The 16,540-nt window shown below is 52.5% G+C and overlaps 1 protein-coding gene across 1 annotated transcript in view; it reads left to right on the top strand.

The window, feature by feature from the left end:
• The first annotated feature begins 1,598 nt into the window (after positions 1–1,598).
• GFRA2 (GDNF family receptor alpha 2) overlaps positions 1,599–16,540 on the top strand; it is a 38,918-nt gene continuing 23,976 nt past the window's right edge. The window contains exons 1-4 of the mRNA XM_083368679.1: positions 1,599–1,702; positions 5,988–6,302; positions 7,639–7,722; positions 14,063–14,414. Coding sequence (XP_083224805.1) covers positions 1,669–1,702; positions 5,988–6,302; positions 7,639–7,722; positions 14,063–14,414 — 785 coding nt within the window. The 5' untranslated portion in view covers positions 1,599–1,668. The remainder of the gene's footprint in view (positions 1,703–5,987; positions 6,303–7,638; positions 7,723–14,062; positions 14,415–16,540) is intronic.

Below are 16,540 nucleotides of genomic sequence, written 5' to 3'. Positions count from 1 at the left end.
GCATTATTACAAAGTCAGCTTAATTGCCCCCAACAATCTGGGTCCTCATTTTACCTACCTCGGAAGGATGGAAGGCTGAGTCAACCTTGAGCCTGGTAGGATGCGAACCTGCACTAATTGCAGGCAGCTGGTGTTACTTAAGGAGGCATTAGCCCACTGCTCCACCAAGGCTCTTTTATTCAAGGTGCCAGTGATGACCTATAAAGCCCTAAATGGCTTGGGTCCGGGATATCTAAGGGAACACCTGCTTCCTGCATCAAGTTCCCTTCGTCCAGTGCGCTCTCACAGGGAGGGCCTTCTCAGGGTGCTGCCGGTTAAAGATTGCCGGCGGGTAACACCCAGGGGGAGGGCCTTCTCTGTGGGTGCACCTGCCCTCTGGAACCAGCTGCCCGTGGAACTTAGGACTGGCCCTGACCTTCTTTCATTTCGCCGGGACCTGAAGACCTGGCTCTTCGAGCTCCCAGGCCCAGGCTGAGAGTTTTTAGTTTTTAATTAGGGTTTTATTCTCAGGGATTAAATTTAATTGTTTTTAATTTTTGTATCACTGTTTTAAGTGCCCTGTAAACCGCCCTGAGTCCTTCGGGAAAGGGCGGTATATAAATCCAATAAAATAAAATAAAAATAAAATAAAATTTGTCAGGAATGATCTAGGGTCTCCTGCTTGACCAGGGGGCTGGACTAGAGGACCTCCGACCTCCCTCCCAGCCCTAGGATTCTAGGATTCCAAACCACTCCGGACTCAGCGCGCAGAGGCCAGGCCAGAGCCGGTAGCGAGGAGACTGGCGAGGCCCAGCCGGTGCGGCGCTCCAGAGAGCTTCCGATAGCTTGCCAGCCCTTTGGAGGGGCAGAAGGGCGAGGCGGCGCGCGGGGGTGGGTGGGCAAGAGCTGCCCCTGTCCAGCCATTGAGCGAGCGGGGAGGAGAAGGCCGGCGAGGAACGAAGACGCTCCGCGCCCCTGCTCGTCTTCCGCCCCGCCGCGGCCACTCCGCCCTTGCCCGGGGGCGGCCGTGCTGGTTCCGTAAGGCGCTTCACGGGGGACTCGCGCGACCCTCAGGGCGCCCAGACGCCCATTCAAAGCGGCCCAACTGGCGGGGGGCGTCCATGCAGCCCACTCGGTCCGGGGGGGGGGCGGGCGGCCAGGCCCAACACAGCCCCCCTCCCGCCCGCGACGTCTGGCGAGCCGGGAGACGCATCAGCAGGAGACGGCACAGCCGGCCGGGCGCGCAGTCCCACGGCGCCTGAGCTGGACGGCAGCGGAGGCTCTTGCTTGCCTCGCCCGCCGCCCTCGAAGCGAAGGCTGCGGCGGTAGAGGGCGCAGGGACCGGGCGCCCTTTGACGGCGCGGACCACCCTCCGGCCTCGCTCCTCCCTCGAGGAGGGCCGCCCCCCGCCACAAAAGGGCCGCCCCGCCCGCCCGTGCGGAGGGGCCGAGCGCCGAGCCCCGCAGCTGCAGCCGTGGGGTTGCAGGCGGCGCGTCCCGGCTTTTCCCGCCGCTTTCCGGAACGGCCGTCGGGTGCCTTTTCGCGTAACCCGCCGCGCCGTCGATCCGCCCTCGCGGCCGCTGCGATGCAGCCCGAGCAGCCCGAGAGGGCGCCGCTTCCGCCTCGCCGCGACTGAGGGAGACCGAGGCTCTTCCGACGCCCCGCGCCCTGCCGAGGGAGCCGCCCGCCATGGCCCGCGCCCTCCGCCTCCTCCTGGCGCTGGGTGAGCGGCCGCAGTCCCGGGAGGCCGGGGGGGACTCTGCAGTGGGCAGGCCGGGCGCGGGCCGAGTGGAGCGCCCACCCGAAACTTTGGTGGGAGCTGCGGAGGGGGGACGGAGCAGCTGGCGGCTTTGCGGCGGGGCCGAGGAGCCCCGAGGGAGGCTCGTCCTGCGGCGGAGGGGTGTGGAGGACGAGGCGGGGCGCGGGCCGAGCCTCCCCGCATCTTTCGCTCCCCCCACCCCGGGAAGGCAAGAAAGGAAGACGGGGAGAGATGGGGGTGGGGGGAATCGGTCGTCGGCGCCCGTAAGAGCGCAACGTTTAGTTCCCCCGGCTCGGAGGGAGAATTGGGAGCTCCAGTTCTGGCCTTCAGCGCCAGCAGGACCCGTCTGGTGAGTCTTGGAAGGGGTTGCGGGCTGGATCCCCGGGCGACCGGAGGCTAAATCCCGGAGGAAGACGAGGCGACTTCGCTGACCGCCGCTCGGCTCGGCTCGGCTCGACCTCCCTGGGGACGGGAGGCGGCCCAAGGCAGCTGCTCCCTCGGAGAGCTGGCTGGGTGTCCTGATGCAGCAACTCGGTCGGCCGATGGCCGGGGCGGGATGGGAATCCGGGTTCCCGACTTGGGCTCGGCAGGGAAAGGGTGAGATGCTCCTGAGCTCCTCCAGGGCAGCCGAGGCCTGCCATTCCCAGTTGCTCCGCCCCTTCCCCTGACTGGGAGGTGGCGGTGGAGGGCCCAGTGCAGAACCTGACTGTGGAATTTCAGAAATGGAAGTTTGTGGTCCCGTCTACTCCGCTTGGGGACCAGATGGGCACCAGACAGGCATCCCAGAAGGGAGCCACCCTGCACCCGAGCTGCCCCCTGTCTGCACCAGCAGATTGGCTTCCCTGCAGTTGCAGGGCTGGGCAGGTTCTCTGCCGGGCAAGAAGCTTTTGCTGGGGGCCACGTCGGAGCAGCCCCTGGCTTTGGGGTAGGAGGGGGCAGCCTGGAGAGATTCCCCTGGAGATGTGGATGTCACCACTGGAGGAGAAGGGAGAGGCGGGTTTGGTCAGCATTCCCAGCCTCTCAGCTGGGAATGCTGCAGCATTAACAGGACCTGCGGTGGGACCAGGACTTTGCGTCTAACTCTTAGGTGTACAATTGACAACAGAATGACAAGTGTCCTTTAGCCACCATGAAGCAGGAGGGTTATAGTCTGGAAATGTGGGGTCCTTTTGTGTAGAAAACCCACAACTGCTATAAGGACATTAAATGGCTTAGTGCTTACCCTTGGACCTCAAAGCTGGGTCACAGCTACAAGTAGCCTCTCAGGCCATGGAGCTGTAGCAGGAGGGCAGAAACGGCCTTCCTGGTAGGATTTGGCTCCTGTGTTCTGCTGTCCATACTTTTTGCACTGCTCTAGTTCAAGAAGGGATTTGAAATTGCTACTGGGCAATGCTCCTTCTGCAGTTGGCTGTTCCTCTTATTTTCCCCTGGTTGATGTATCCTGGGCTGCTGCATCCAGTTCTGGGCCCCTTATTTTAAAAGAGACATTGAGAGGCTGGAGTGTGTCTGAGGAAGAAAAACCAAGATGATAAAGGCTTAGAAGGAAAAACTGAGGTGTATCAATTGGCGTCCCTGGAAGTGTTTAGTCTGGAAGAGCGAAGATGGGGTAGCTCTCTTCAAGCATCTGAAAACTTGTCCTGCAGAAGATGAGAGAATTTTCCAAATATGTTCCAGGAGAGAAAAACATGGGATTTAACCTATGGGCATGAGGTCTCTGCTGGACATCAGGAAAATATCAGGAGGAGGTGGTGGCAGTGGTGGGCTTTCCGTTTGCGCTATAGAGCAGTTGATGGTTATTGGCTCCGGGCAAGGATTGGGACGGACCACCCAACCTGTGCTTGTGGGTAATGATGTCGGGGGGATCTATGCTTTCAGGCAGGCATCAGCACAGAGCTCTCTTAGCGGCACCTGCCACAGCCCGAGGCCCATCGAGTGCTTGAAGTCCTGCGCTGGGTTGGCTCTCACACTCCTGGCGCTGGGAAGACCCTGTCCCCAGAAAGGGTCCTTTAGCACCCCTGGCTTGGCTGCCTCTTGCTCCGCTGGCCGGCATCAAGAGGTCCCTTGCCTGGGTTGCTGCCTTGTCTCCCTTGTGGCCCCCCTCTCAGTTTTGCCCTTGGGTGTGGGCTTCCGGGCCGACCTGGCTGCCTCCAGGCTTTACCCTCCAGTCAGAGTTGCTTTGTGTGCAGCTTTGGGAATCATCATTTGCAGAAGACCAGATCTGGGGCTTCAGCATCAGAGGAGGCAGCGGAGATGCGGGGTTCTGGGGTTCTCATTGCTGTTGTGAGCTGTCTACTTTCTCCTTCTTAGGATAGGCGGTCACGTTGATTTTTGAAATTAATAATTTCAAAATTATTATTGAGGGCTTGGCCAGAGAATTCAACCTGACCCGGATGTCACTGGCAGAGGAAGCTGCACCTCTAGGCCACCCCAGTGTCCCCTTTGTTGCCAGCCTGCTGGGATAGCCTGGCTGGAAGCCCTCTCTCCCACCACCTGGGGGGGGGCTGCCTGGTTGGCAGGCCGTTTTCAAGGCTGCCAAGAGGGAGCTGTTTCCTGACCACATTTTTCGGCTGCTGCTCCTGCAGCTGCTGGAGGCAACTAAATGTGTATCTGTCTAGTGCCACTTGGGGAGGGGGCTGCAAACCGCCCAGAAGCCAGGAAACCTTCCCTGCAACAGTGCTATCAATTACCACTATGGTTTTTGATGGCCAGCGGGCAGAAGTGTCCTTTGGAAAGGCCTTTTGTGTTGACACTGGCCCATCTTCAGCTGCCAGGCAGCCTGACTTTGTGCAGCAGGAGATCCAGATGTGTGGCTGTGCAAGGCTTGCTTTTCAGCAGGCAGGGGAAATACTTGAGTGGCCCCTGACCTTCCTAGTGCCGGCAATTGATCCCAATGAACCTCTGCCCCATTCTGAGGTTTGGGAAGGGCGTGGCTTGCAGCCTCAGCTGAGTGGAAACAGGCCTGTCCTGACACAGAGCAGATGTTCCCGAGGAGGAGGAGGCCGCGGCTTTGGGCTAGCCTGGCCCAGAAAGATCGAGGTGAGGTGGGGCCGGTTTTCTTAGAGCCCCAGCAGAGCGACCCAGAAATGTGGGGGGGCTCTTGTTCCTTGCAGCCTGCAAAAGGGTTGCTTGGGCAGAGGGGGCAGGGGCTGGAGAAGAGGAGGGCCACCTGCTTAAGCCTCTGCCTGTTGCAACTCAGTGGGGCCATTTCAGGGCTGAAGGGGCCCAGCCTTGCGACAGTGTGCGTGGCACCAGGCCTAGACGGGACGGGGCCTCACTTCTTTCTTTTGCAGACTTTGCTCAGAGCTCCCCAGCTACTCTTGCTCTAGAGGCAGTTGCTTCCTGCATCTTGCTCGTCTTACTCGTGAGGAAGGTTGATTCTGGTGGCCGCAGAGTGTCTGGAGGCCTGCTGGGAAGGCCCCCCTTCCCTCCTCAGAAGAACTCAGTTGCGCAGGGGGGATAGTTGGGACTAAGGCCAGAGGAGTCCCAGAGAAGGAACCCCACCCACCTCCCTTCTGCCTTCCCCCCTGGATCCCCTCTTGCTGTCATGCAAGCCACTTCCAGGGGGCTGGGGCTTGGGGGGGGGGTGTCGGGTCAGCTAGCCTACTTTCTCCATCTCTAAGACAGGGAAGGGTGTGATTCCAGGTTTGATCTCCTGATCCTTCTGGTTTCCGCCCATTCTGCAGATTAACAGGGTTCTGTTTGGGGGAGGGGAACCTCCTTCAGTGACCTAGAAGAAGAGTCTTGAGCCAGTTGGAGGGGTGGGGGGAACTGCTGCTGCTGTGTCTGCCAAGGCAGTTGAGGGCGCCTATAGCCCAAAGCAGCCCCCTTGTCCATCCCCCGCTTCATTGCAAGTAGTCTGCTTTCCTTTCCACATCAGCCTCCCTCTCTTTGGCTATTTGAATTCCCTTGAGAGGGTGCCCACTCTGCGGTAGCCCCAGCCTGGGAAGACTGCCAAAGCTGTTTTCCAGGGCTGAGGATGGGCTTGAAAGCATCCGGGGGCCCCTTAGCTTCTCCAGGAGCCTCTGGGCCAAAGGGAGGGCGGTTGAGGTGAACTTGGTGGAAGGCTGGTGAGGTGCCTGCAGGAGTCCTGATCTGGCTCCTCCCTGCCGCTTTGTGGACAGGGTCAGAGAGGAGGTCCTGGAAGGTGTTGGATGCTGGAGGAGACCACATGCGGGGGCGGGGGGAGATGGCACCGGCTGCCCTGAGGATCTGCCCTGATCCTGACATGGTGGTTCTTCTCTCTCTCCAGGCAGAGTGCTCCAGGTCTGGGCTGAGCTTTCCTCGCCAGCCGCCCTGGCTGGGCACGGTTGGCAGAGCCCTGTGGACTGTGCCCACGCCAGCGAGCTTTGTGCTGCTGAGGCTGTCTGCAGCTCGAGTTACCGCATTTTGCGGCAGTGCCTGGCTGGCCGAGACCACAACACCCTGCTGGGCAACAAGGAGTGTCGGGCGGCACTGGAGGTGCTGCAGGGAAGTGCTCTGCATGGCTGCCGCTGCAGGCGCAGAATGAAGAAGGAGCTGTCCTGTCTGCAGACCTACTGGAGCCTCCACCTGGGCCTGGCCGGGGGTGAGCCCAGAGCTGGGGGGTCCTGGGAGCTGGGCGGCAGGGGGAAACATGACATGTGAGCTACGCAGACCCTCACACGGGACCAGGGGCTTTGCCCCAGTTGTGAGATACAGGATGCACCCTGTGACGGCTCTGCAGTTGTGGAATTGTCATATCCTAAAGACATCCTGAACGGATGCTGCTTCTGCTGCTTCTGCCTGCCTGCCATGCCCTCTGGGCCCCCCTGCCTAGGTGTTGCCCAGGCACCTTCCTGTCTGGTGCTTGATGGAAGCTTTTAGCCTGTCAAGATTCCTGCCCCCTCCCCACCCCAGTATTAGTTGGCTTGGCAAAGCCATTGCTAAGAAGATGGAATGGCTTGCCCCGGATGCTCTTTGGCACTGGGGTAGGCCCCCTACCCTGGCTGGTGGAAGCTGCTCCTATTTTTAGTTTATCCCAAAAAGCCTCACTGCCACGGTTGGGACAGCAGCTGCTCCTAGAAGACCCTGGCATGGACGGTGGGCCTTGCAAGGCTGATCTGGCACGGTGAAGGGGAAGGTCTGACCCACCTACCCCCTTGGGATGCTGAGGGGTTGGCCCCCAGGTTACTTCTCCTTTTTCACGTGTCCCCAGAGAGGTTTCCTCTTCAAGCTCCCCCCCCATCCTTCCTCATGGAGCCAGATCTCCCTCTGATGGTCAGGAAAGTCGAAGCTCCCCCCCCTGCAGCCGATGGGAAGGCATCCCATGTCTCTTTGGTCTTTGGTCCTGGTGCCCAGCGCTTGGCCGGGGAGGCCGAGATGGTCCCTCTCTTCCTCTGCTTCTGTAGCAATGACAAGCTCAGCCAGGGGGGCTGCAGTATGGAAAACACCCCCCCCCCCTTTTGGGGTAGAAAAAAAAATTCCTGGCAGGAGCAGCCAGCAGCCCTGGGCAGAAAGTGTGTTTGCCTCCCCCAGCTTGATCTGCTGCCCCACTTCAGTGAGAGCAGTCCCCAAGGACAGCTGTATGCTTTCCACTGACCACAGTTGCTGGGGATGATGGGGGTTGTACTCCCAAAGGTCTGAAGGGACTGTCCTAGGTAGGGGCTTCTTTCTGGTAGGGAAATGCAGGTTTTGAGAATGCAGAGGCCCGGGTGGTTATCCAGGCAAGGCCCCACGGCTCCTAAAGCTCCTGGAGCCATAGAAACAGCCCCCCAGCCTGGCCTCAGTGGACAGTGCAAGTCAAGGAGTAGGGCACCCCAGGCTTCTCCAGCTCCCCACTTAAGAGGAGCCCATCTCTACCCTGCCCACTAACCTCCTACCTCTTGCAGTTATTCCAGGCATGACTTGGTGCAGGTGTTAATTTTTCCCTTCTCTGTCTCCAGGAGAAGAGTTTTATGAAGCTTCGCCCTACGAGTCCATCAGCTCTCCTCTCTCTGATGCCTTCAGACTTGCTTCAATTGTCTCAGGTACTTTGAAAAAAGAATAGAAGCAGCTACTTCCTCATCCACCTGTTCCCCCCCCCCCAATTCACACGACTGCAACACCCTAAAAAGTTAGCTGCTCCTTTGTCCTCTGTTTGTCCTCATTCTGCAACAGTAGGCCTCATCAAAGGGAAGCTTGTGGCCGCAAGTGGCTGTCTCAAGACACCCCTCTGCTTTTATTGCATCTGCTGATAGCTGTGCAGCAGCCCTGTTAAGAAGACCTGGTCTCTGTTAGATAGGGAGCCCCCCCATATTCACTAGGGAAGATGATTCAAGTGATCTGGTGGATAAAGTTGCTCAGATTTACTCTGTTACGGACGCTGATTGGGCAGAGCAGGCTGAGGTTCCCGGGTTACAACCTGGTGGAGTGATCTGGGATGAGTTTGAGCTAGTGACTCCTGAGGAAACTCTGTGCTGTCAACTTGGCCACTCATTTACTGGATCTGGAGCCCTTCTGGGTTGTGAAAGCAGCTGGTCTCTTTGATGGAGGGGGTGATGCCCCCAACTTGGAAGAGGTAAAGATGTGTCCCAAAGGTGCTTTTTCAGGGGGCAGTTGGACTTTCTTGTTTTCTTCGAAGCCATTTTGCTTCTCATCCAAGAAGCTTCTTCAGCTCTGACTAGATGGTGGATATGTGGAAGAATTTATATTGCTTGCAGACAGATGGTCATTTGCATTCTTTCAGAGAACCATTGAGGCCATTTGGAGGTTTACCTGTGTCCTCAGGGTCACCTGAGCGGTGCAAATGGGTGTAGAGCCTTCTTGGCTGCAGGATGTTTTCTGCCCTGTGTCCCTTCACGGTTGAAGACAGGTGGAGGCTGTGGGGAATGAGTCTGTGCTGTCTGAATCTCAAACTGAAGCACAAACGGTTCCTGTAGTCTGCAGTGTTTTCTGGACATCCGTTCATGTTCTCTCACCATTCGAAGGGGTTCATCCCAAAATGCATAGCAGTTATCCAGGTATGGTTGTTCCACACACTTGCAGTACAGAGACAAGTTTCTCCCACAAATCTCAGCAGCTTTGGCTTATAAGAGTTGCAGATCAAAGTGGCACATGGGAAAGCATTCAGGCAGAGAGGGACAGAGTTTGTAACAGATTTCCCAGCTGGCCCAGGTTCATGGTTGTGAGGTTTACAACTCCAGGCACATGGAGTGGCAGTTAACGGGCAGTTGTCATCAAGGGAGAGCTTGTTCCTCCTGCTCCATGTAATAGAAACAGCCCCAGTGTAGCTCCTTGGTGGGGCGAGACTCCTTCCACACAACCAGTCTTGCAGACCACCCTTGCTCTCCTCTTGCGAGGAATGCTGCCTGCGGAGGAGGAGGTGGTGTGAAGGGCTGCAATGAAGCGCAGTTTCCCAGGAAGCAGGGAGCACGTGCCAAGGAGGTGGCGGGGTGGTGTGAGGCAGGAGGCGTCACAGCCCAGAGCCAGATTGGAGACAGAGGAAGAGATTTTGGACAGCCACTCCCTAGAATCTCCCAGGTGTGTCTATTGGGGTGAGACTAATAAAGGTTTGACCTGGCAAGATTCTGTCCATTTGGTGTAAGTAGATAAAGAACTGAACTCCGACTGCGCTGCTCTTAGTCATTGTTGGACTGGGCCTGACAACTCTCTTTGCAGCCTGCCAAGCTCTTGCATTGGGAGGGTGGAAATTCATCTTCAGAGGATAACAGAAGCCATGTCTGCCAGTTGCTGTTTTGCCCCACCCCCTCTACTGCCTCCCTTCCCCTGTGGCAGCCTTGGTGCACCTTGTGTGGTGGCTGCCAAAGCACAGGGCTCAGTCTGTGGTTCTGGGGCTGGCATTTCTGAAGCCCCCCATGGCCCTTGTGCCCACTGTGCCCCACTGTGCCCCAAGGTGAAGGCAGTTCACAGTGTGGCTCCATCTGATCCAAAGGGCTCCCAAAGCAGAATAGAGGGGGGGGGGCTGGTTCTGGGTCGGCTCTGCCCTGCTGTGACTGGGGGCCCATTGCAGGGAGAGCTTTTGGCTGGCAAACTGCTGCTACTTGCATGTAAACCTGTGTTTTGGAAAGGCTTTAGAAGCTGGCGGTTGGACGTTTAATAGGCACTTTTCCATCTTTGGGTTGCAGTTTTATTTTTCATTGGCATGACACTGTTTTTTTAATTTATGTAACCCTTGGCATAATTTTAGTATAATTCTCTAGTTTTGAAACGTTTGATGGTGCTTCAGGCTGGAACTGCTGCCGGTGGACAGCCGCCTCTATGGGGCTGGTGGCCCTGGGAGCATCTGTGGGAGTCTCTGGGTGGCAATTCTATGGACAGGACATCTGGCTTGGCGTTAGAAGATAGATCTGCAGAAGTCTGCTCCAAGGAATGCTAGCTTAGGTTCCAGTTGACAATAGATTTCTTTTTCCACTTTGAATTAAATCACCATCCTTAAGCTATTTAGCTGGTGGAAAATAGGATCGGTGCCACACTGAGAAGCATTTAGCTGTTGGATTCTGGGCTTAACAAGAACATGTTTTCAGGAAGGGAGGACTGAGAATGTGGGAGGAAACAATGTTAGATGCTAATGGGGAGCGTCACTTTTCCAGCTGCACTGGGATGTAATAGATTGGCCAGGTTGGATCCAGAGATGTGGAAAGCCAGTTATTTACATTTCAGAAAGTCCCATCTCCTCCGCAGTTGTCAGAGGGTTAAGTCTGACTCCAGGGCAGGTTCGGGAAGCTGCTTGTATTTTCTCAGATATTTGAAAGAGAAACTAAGAGACCCTTTGGTGGCATGGCTGACCGCTGGGCTGCTGGAAAGGGGAAGAAAAGCATGCATTGATCTCAGCCCAGGCAAGGCAGATGGCAAAGAAAGGAGTGATCTGTTCTTTATGTGGCATTAGGATCGCTCACCCATCAATGGGAAGCAAGGGACTCCAGGGCCGGTTGGGAAGAGGGACATTGCACACCAGAGGGGCTTTCTTGGGAGGTTGGAGGATGATGGGTTTCTTGGTCCTTTTTTAAAAAGTTTCTCTACATTTGTTAATGTGATGGGTTTCCTTCTTCTCGAGAATATATCTGGAATTTTTCTTTAGATTTTTTTATTTTAAGGATAATGCTAACTGGGTGCAGATTAGGTGATATTCGTCCTGGGAGAGTCCTGGGATTCTGAAGAGGTGGGAATTGCACAAGATTACAATCAACTCCACAAAAGGATGTTAGAAGTTTGCATGATCCAAACATTAACAAAGAGCAGTGTAGAAAAGTTCAGGAGAAGTTAATAGAATCCCAGGATTGGAAGGAGCCACTGAGGCCAAGGAGGTTTCAGTGCAGGAATCCAAATTAGACCATCCTCAGCGGGTGGTGGACCGACTTCTGTGCCAGGACACAGTGCAAGGTGAGGGCCTGCAGCCTCTCGGGGTCCCTCCGCTCGGCCCTTCCTCTGATCTTGCTGTGTGGAAAGAGGTCATCTGGGTGGGGCCTTCCTTCCTGCAGCTTATCCCGTGCCCGGCTCTCTGAACCAGTCTGGTCAGGCCTCAGACTTCTATCTGACCTCTTTGGGGGTCTTTGAAGAATGCTTCCAAGTCCTTTGCTCTCTCCTCATCGGTCTTCAATTCTAGTCATCCTTCTTCCTTTTCTGAATTTGTTCCAGTTCATCTAAATCCCTTTGGGAGTGTTTTGTTTAGAAATGAACACAGTGCTCAATGGGGTTTGAATAATGCAGAAAAAAGTGGAATGATTTTGTAATTCCTATGATTTGGAAACTATATTTCTGTTGGTGATACTATTTTAGTAACACAATCTCACTGCTGACCCACAGTTATTTTTGATCTATAACCTAGTTCAGAAATATTATGACCAAATCCATTGTGTCCCTAATTTGTTCTTTCTAAAGTAAAAATCTTTGCATTTTTCTTAATCTATTACACTTTATTTCTATTATACTTCATTTTGTTTATTCAGTCCTCTTCTTAACATCCAAATAATTTTGAACCTGTTTTTGTCTTTTGAAATCCCAACTTCAGGTCTTACAAGCTCTGCTGCAACCACTCCATCAAAGTTTTGAAGACTGTCAGGTCTCAGGCTATGCCTGCAGTTTAATGAGGGGAAAATACTTAAAAATAAAGAAACATTCACTGGGAAATGACCTTCATCTAACTGAAGATCATATGCTATTTGTGTGTCTATTTGCCTTCATTCATATTCTATTATTATATTCTATTTCTTATAGTCTAGCACAGTCTCTGCTTCTTGAGCTGGGGTTGGGGTGCTCTTTCTGTAACTGGACCACTTTGGCTCTAGTCTTTGGATGCTTCTCGTCACCCTTCTCTGGCCCTTTGCAGGTTTTCTGAATCCTGGAGGTGCCCAGAAGTGACTTTACCATTTGAGACTGCACTAAATCAGTATTGAACAGATTGGGGTTAATTATAGTCAATATTTGGAAACTAAACCAATTTAAAATCATTGTGAAATGTCAGGTCCCAAGATACATGGAGATACTTCGAATAAGTTTCTTCATTGTTCTTCATCTATAGACAGAATCTAGCAGGATTAAAGCAATTATTTGCATAACTACGGATATTCTCTGAGAAACGCTAGGGAGGAGCCTCATTTTAACACTCTTCCTGCCTGCCAGACACTCCAAGCTCCGCTGTCTTTTTGGCCTCTGGTAAGCAGCCCCTTCTTCCTGGGAATACATTGCTCCACATCAAATGTCTTTTCCGGCTACATTTATTAACTCTTATTCAATACATCCGTGGTGGCGAACCTATGGCATGTGTACCACAGGTGGCACGCAGAGCCTTCTCTGTGAGCATGCATGCCGTCGCCCCAGTCCTAGGCCTTCAGCTGGGTTTTATAAAACCTTTTTGCTTTAGGCCTCCTGTGCAAAAAAAAAGGTTCAATCAATCAATTTCAACTTCTCGCAGGAAAAAAAAGATCTCGCAAAGTTGGAATTGATTGATTGAACTTTTTAATCCCACCCAGTCTGTCATTACCACTGCAGCCATGCCCACCAAATGGGCCACACCCACCCAATGGTCCATGCCCACCCGGCACCCGAAGATACATAAGTGGGTTTTGGGTTGCAGTTTGGGCACTCGGTCTCTAAAAGGTTTGCCATCACTGCAATACATCATCAAGATGGATTTCTTTTGTAAATGTACTTTTATTACTAGGTCCGGCAGTTGTGAATCCATCTGTTGGTGATGCGTTCTGTCTCACATTTTTCTATCTTACCTAAAAGTAGGTTGTGGTCTACTTTGTCAAATGATTCCATGAAGACTAAGCTGACCTTGTCCACAGCATTTAGCCACTTTGTCAGAAAAGGCAATAAAGTTTGTCTGGCAGGATCTGTTTTTAACAAACCCATGTTGGCTTCTAGTAATAGCTTTGTTCATTTCTAGGAACTCGCAGATTTGCTGTTTGATCATCTTTCTATTTTTTCCAGGATTTTCACAGGTTTTGATGTCAGGCTTAGAGATCTGTAGTTTCCTAGATCCATTTCTCTCCCCACCCCCATATTTTGAAGATAGGGACCCACGTCAGCTCTTTTCCAGTTCTCTGGTATTTCTCTGATGCTTCTTACTGTTCAAATTTTATACATCTTTGAATATTTTGATGTATTTCTTTCCAAATTATTTGAGGGTTTTTTTTAATAACCACCATGCATAATACAGTGCTTCTTCTTTGTTATTGGATTTCCAAAATTTATTGCTATATGATTTGGTAATTATTGACAGAATTATATCCCATCTGTTAAACATTTAATACCAATGTTATACTACAACTGCAACTTGTAGTAAATTATATTGCTGTGTCATATTTTAATATCAATGTGAGATCTAATTACCTGCTTGTCTGTCTGTCTGTCTATTTGGGTTCTGTATAAATGTTGCAAATTCTATCATTATTCTCAGAATTCCTCCTTTTTCAGGGCTGTTGTAACTTCGGTCATCGAACAAATGGCTGTAAGTTGAGGACTGCCTGTGTCCTCCCAGTCTCCCTGACCCGTCAGAGCAGGGAGGCAGGGGGTGTTGGGGGTCCCCTCCCTTGAGGAGGAACAGGAGCTCACCCTGTCCCGCTGTACTTGGGTCTCGAGACCCGGCTGCTGGTTTCAACTGTTCAGCCAAACCAATAAAACTTTATGTTTTTTTCAAATATCAAGACCTTTTTAATTTTTTCCATAATTCATTGTCATTGTTGTGAAATGTCTCTGATAGGAAGTAATATAGTCCGGGGTTTGGGTGGCCTGATCCAGGCAGGATCACCTTCATGAGGGGGACACAAAGCCTTCCTCGCCCCCAAGACTTCTACTCGCTAGAGAAGATTCGTCCCTCTGTCCTTGTCCCAGCTTATCCCTTCTGTGAATCTCCTCCTTCCCCAGCAGGGACCGACTCCGCGGTCGCCTCCAGGAGCAACCCCTGCCTGGATGCAGCCAAGGCCTGCAACCTGAACGACAACTGCAAGAAGCTCCGCTCCGCCTACATCTCCACCTGCAACAAAGAGGTCTCAGCCACCGAGCACTGCAGCCAGCACAGGTGCCGCAAAGCCCTGCGCCATTTTTTTGACTGGGTGCCCAGCACATACAGCTACCGGCTGCTTTTCTGCTCCTGCAAGGACCGGGCCTGTGCAGAACGCCGCCGGCAGACCATCGTCCCCGACTGCTCCTACCAGGGCAGGGAGAAGCCTAACTGCCTGGCTCTGCGGAGCCAGTGCCGAGCAGAGCCGTTCTGCCGGTAAGGCCTGCTGGGTTCTTGGGGGGGGGGGGAAATGCAGGCAGGGTGCCCCTCTGACTCCGTAGGGACCTTTAGCAGGTTGAGGCATTTGCTGTGAAAACTTTGGTTTCTAAACTGCCTTAAATTAACAGTTCCCCTTATTATTCTGTACCGATCAGGCCACAGCTCAAAACTTGTGCCATTTCTGAGAGTCTCCGTGAAACAGAATTGGGCCAATGGTGCCCTAGCTTGGCATCCAGAGCAACTGAACATTGTAGGAGGTTCTGGAAGATCTCCAGCCTGCCCATGATGGCCATCCTGGCAGCTGCCTCTGAGGCAGGAGCTTGAATAGAGCCATTCAGACTGGGGTTGCCTTGGCCCAGTCCTCTGCAGATGTGCCCTGTCCTCTTTTAGAAATGCCTGACTTGATTACTAACTTTGCCCTGTATTGAGATGTTCCTTTGTCATCCTGAATCTATGCATTTTTCTTACATGTGTGATCCCACTGCTTCACTCCCAAGTTAGAAAGACACGTATGTTTCAGGCTTATGTCACAAGAAGTGGCTTAATTGCAGGCTTATGTCACAGGAAATGGCTTGATTGCCCCACAGATTACATTGCCTTTCTTGCATCTGGTCAAATTCCCCTTATCAGCATTACAATCAGAGCCCAAGACAGATAAGAGGGATGAATCTTGCCTGGGAAGTGGGTGGTCCAGAAAGGGGCTGAGCATTTGGCCCACTGATTTCACGTTTTAGGAATTCCCACATTCTGTGGCTCTCCATCTGGGTGGACCCAAAAGTGATCAGTTCCCATGTAGGACATGGTGGGGGAGATTTTGGACTAGGCTCCTCCACAAGGCTTGATGAAACTGGAGGTGCAGATCATGCTTAAATCTGAAATCTGCTCACAGAGCTGGGGAATTTGGGGGTTTCTCACTTTGTAGTGTTGCTACGTGGCATCAGGGAGTTTGGGTGCATTGTTTAGCGTTTGTCATATGGTTGAGGGATAGGCAGGGGTTTAAGGCTCAGGTTCAAAAGGAAAGTTCCTCTGGAGCAGAAGTTCTGCTTGGGTTTTGCCTTCAGTACTCCTTAGGTAGGAGGACATATCCCTCCCTGGGGCTCAGCCTCTCTTCCAAAGAGATGGCGAAGTCCTTCAGCTGCCACTCTGGAGGGAGATGGTCCTGGTCTTCAGTTAAGCAGGAGCCCCTCTCGGGACTTGGTAAGCAGCAGCCCAGTCTCTGGCATTGGCTTTTCCCAAGAGCTGACGTTATCTGGAAAGCCTCGGAAGGTCTGCCTCTTGGGGGAGAAACAATGTACGGGGCCCCCAAGGAGGCTTCCTTCATTAGGCATGACTCACTCGCTGGATCAGCATCTTGCTGTTGCTGTTTCTTGCTTTCTGATTGTCTGGGTTGGGTACCCTCTAAATCAATAAAGGAAAGAACTTGCTCTGCAGAGAGCCAGGGCAGGGCTGGGGCAGCGGATGGAGTCCAGTTTTGGTAATTTGCTGGTTGCTAATTCCATACAGTCCAGGGAGGCTACCTAATTAAATCAACCACCAGTTTTAGCAGTAATTATCATATTATCCCTTCCAAATGAAATATATCAAAATAATTGTCAGGATGCTGGCAGTGTATCTTTTTTTAAAAGCCACAATATTTCAACAAAGATAAAAAAGCAACAAATCACAGCAGTGCCAATAAGACAGGAATTGTCAAAGTTGGTGAGGCCAGGAACCGGTAATACTACAAGCTGGGTTGAGCTTTCTTATCCTCTTAAATCATACATTCATAAAGAATAAAATAAAATATTTTATTTGGTCAATGACCAGCAAAACTTAAAAGAGTAAAACAAATAGATAGACTAAAATACTAGCAACTAGCAAAATTAATCACATAGTAATATAGTGTTCACTCCTTTATTACTGTATTAATACATTTCTTACCTGGGTGTTATAAATTTAAAACATAATTAGATAAGAAAATAAAAACCAATTATTTAGTAATTAAGATATATGAAACCGAAAGAAATCTTTAAAGCAAAGGTGATTATGTCTTAGCCAGTTTTGTCAAATAAAGATGAAACCTTTATTTGATTCTATGTCAGCTGCTTCAAGTGGCATCCAGTTGCTTCCAGGACTGCCACTGT

Source organism: Vipera ursinii (assembly GCF_947247035.1).
Source record: "Vipera ursinii genome assembly, chromosome: 8".
Lineage (NCBI taxonomy): Eukaryota > Metazoa > Chordata > Lepidosauria > Squamata > Viperidae > Vipera > Vipera ursinii.
Note: the sequence above shows the minus strand (reverse complement) of the source record. Positions and strands in the feature narration are given on the sequence as shown.